Source organism: Plasmodium gaboni, chromosome 13 (assembly GCF_001602025.1).
Source record: "Plasmodium gaboni strain SY75 chromosome 13, whole genome shotgun sequence".
Taxonomy (NCBI): domain Eukaryota; phylum Apicomplexa; class Aconoidasida; order Haemosporida; family Plasmodiidae; genus Plasmodium; species Plasmodium gaboni.
This window is the reverse complement of record NC_031493.1, coordinates 1,149,135-1,152,644: the sequence shown is the minus strand read 5'-3', so window position 1 is coordinate 1,152,644 and position 3,510 is coordinate 1,149,135. Positions and strand designations below refer to the sequence as shown.

The 3,510-nt window shown below is 16.5% G+C and overlaps 1 protein-coding gene across 1 annotated transcript; it reads right to left on the bottom strand.

Annotated features, from left to right (window-relative positions):
- Positions 1-350: 350 nt before the first annotated feature.
- Positions 351-1,919, bottom strand: PGSY75_1332100 (putative membrane protein; the record flags this gene model as incomplete). The annotated part of the gene is made up of 1 exon (XM_018787374.1): positions 351-1,919. One exon carries the CDS (start codon positions 1,917-1,919, stop codon positions 351-353), a length of 1,569 nt encoding a protein of 522 aa, XP_018640116.1.
- Positions 1,920-3,510: the final 1,591 nt, after the last annotated feature.

The window sequence follows — 3,510 nt, the reverse complement described above, 5'->3', positions numbered from 1 at the left end:
TTTTTATTTTTTTTATTTTTTCCTGAACAGTTCATATATTTTTAGACATGTTTTTTTTTCTTTCTTTCCATATATATATATATATATATATATAATAAATAGCCAATATGTTATTATATGTACATAATTTTGTATTAATATTTTTTAAAAATGTTAAGCATATAAAAAAAAAAAAAAAATTGTTCTATACAGAATTGTATAAATAAAAACATTTTAACATTCAATACAAATAAGTGTACATATGTACATATGTAGGTATGTATGTAGTTATATAGATTATTTATGATATCATAGAAATAATATTACCCATATTTATTTATTTTTTATTTATTTATTTTTTTTTGCACCCTTCATAATATTGAATTAATTTGCATTGCTATAGGGGTTGCTATCAAATAACCTACAACCCCCCAAAAAAGTGATGCAAATATCAAATCAGATCTCCCTATCATTTCAGACATTAATGCAGCTGTTGTTGGTCCTCCTATATTTGCGTTAATGGCTAATAAAACTTCATCAATATATATAAGTGCATGTTCAGATTTTAAAGCACAATTATATATATAGGAAAAAATAAAAGTACATAAGACATGAATTATTAATATACATATTATAAATAAGACCAAAGGTTTTGCTATATTAAACACATTCTTTATATTTATTGATATTGCCGAAAGGGATAAATAATATATGGTTGTAAGTTTTAAAATGGTTGAATAATATTCCAATGATCTATGATATATATCCATAACAAAATTGATAAGATGATTATTATTTATTACTTTATTCATAATGAATAATACATAATCTATTGAAAATATATACATAAACGTTATTATAAGTAAGAAAGGGGTTTTAATCTTATCTATATTAATATAAAAAGAAATATGTTTATATAAAAATTCGAAATCATTCAATATCTTTCGTGTTAAGAAAAATATGAACATGATAGCGAAAAAATCACAAATAATTACATGAATCCTATTATATATAAAAAAATAAGGAGACTCCATATAATTTTTTTCCTTATTATTTATAATATTGATATGATTTGTGAAAGAGCCATATGATGTAAATAATGATTTTTTGTTTATTAATTTTTTTTCTTCGTCAGTATCATAATTTTGAATGAATGAATTATATATTTTATTTTTTATATTTTCCTCCTTCTCCGCTTGTTGCTCCTCTTTTTTATTTATTGAAAAAAGCGAATTATCATTATAAGAATAAAAATATTTGGTATAATTTTTACATAGAGGTAACATCATAAGAAATATATTTGTAAACATATCATCTAATATGAATATACTATTTCTCAATGTAGTATTTAAATTTAACATATCAGAAACTTCTATGAAATTAATAAATCCACCTATATAGGTAGACACAAAACAAGAAGCAATATTTTTTAAATAATAACTATTAATATCAATTTTATTTTTTATAAATATATGTTTAATTAAAATATATGATATAACAACCCCAATAATGGTTGAAATAGCACCAAAGAAGAATGCAATACCAAGATGTAATAATCTGCTTTGGTTTATGAAATTATATATTGAAATATTTTTAATTACTTTATAATTATATATATTTTTATAAAATTCAGTTGTATACATAGATGGTGATTTATATAAGAAAAGAATATTTTTTACTTTTTTCTTTATAAATGAAAAAGTTAACATTATAGATATACACAATGAATAAGATAAGGTTTGTTTTAAAAAAAAACCTGTATCGTATATTTTATCATCTGTTTGAAGTTCACATATTATATTCATAATTATTCCACAAAAAAAACTGAAAAAATAAGCACTTAAAAATTTTCCAATAGTAGTATAAAATTCTAATATAACACTAAAAAGGCTAATTGCGAGAGAAACAATAAAAGGGTTTTTCAATACATAATCTATCATTATATAAAATAAATAAAAAAAAAAAAAAAAAAAAAAAAATATATATATATAAATATATATATATATATATATATATATATATATATAACAAATTTGTATTTACAACATATTGTAAAATTGAAAATGTGACAAAATTTATTTTTTATTTTTTTATGTTGAGAATATAATATATACATATATAATATTATTATATATATGTGGACAGTTTTTCTTTCTTTCTTTCTTTTATATATATAATAATGAAAAAAAAAAAAAGGTTGAATAAATATTCACATGTTCACATAATTGTATAGAGAATTATATTAATTATGTGTTTTGACATGTTATATAATAATTGAATGGTATTTTAATCTACATTTAATAAATTATAAAATATATATATATATATATATATTATTACGACCATCTTATAAATTAACCTACATTTTGTTTTTAAGCATTATATTAATATAAATGTGAATTATATTATTTTATATTTTTATAATTTCTTTATTCTGTAGATGTACATTTTATTTAATAATAATAAAAAAAAAATTTTTTACATTGATGTATTTATAATATATATATATATGTATATGTTTTTATATATATGATTTTATATTTTAATAATATCACGTTGAAAAATACTCATATAAAAAAAAAAAAAAAAATGGCATTCTTATATGAAACCTGATTTTAAATATTATACATATATATATTATATATATATTTATTTATTTTATATTTATTTAATTTTTTTTTTTTTTTTTTTAAAAAGGAAAAACATGTAATTTTCAAATTAAACAAAAATTAACCATAATTTATGTAATAAAAAATAAAATATATATTTTAAATATATATATATATATAAAAATATATATTTTTTATAATTTTGTGATGTTACAAAATTATTATATTTATTAATATGTATATATTTTACTGTTTCATAAAATAAAATTTACATGTATATATATATATATATATATTTTTCCACAAATTGTAAAAGAACACATTCTAAATTGACAAAAAAAGAAAAATTGCTGTTATATATAAATAAAATATTTAAAAATATACATATATATATATAATATATTTATATATTTATGTTTCATTTATTTATTTAATATATTTATTTTGTTATATATAAATATTTTTTTTCTTTAAATAGAGAAGGAAAAAAAGTATGATTTCTTCACAGGAATTCTAAAAAAAAAAAAAAAAAAAAAAAAAAAAAACTAAGAATTGACATATATATAATATATATAATATATATATTTATATATTTTATTTATGTCATATAAATACATATATATATATATAAATACATATTTATATATATAACTCCTTTTCAGTCTAATCATTGTCCATTTAGAAGATATAAATTATTCTTCTATTTTTTTTATTTTATTTTTTTTTTTCTCATTCTTACAAAATTAAGATATGATGAAAAAATAAAAAATTTCTCACTTATTGAAAATTACATAAAAGTAACATAATATATATATTATATATATATTATATCTTTTTTAAAATATATTGAAAAAAAAACCACTTGAATTCTACTGAGTTATAAAAAATGAAAAATGATTTCAGAGAGTATAATTTTATATAT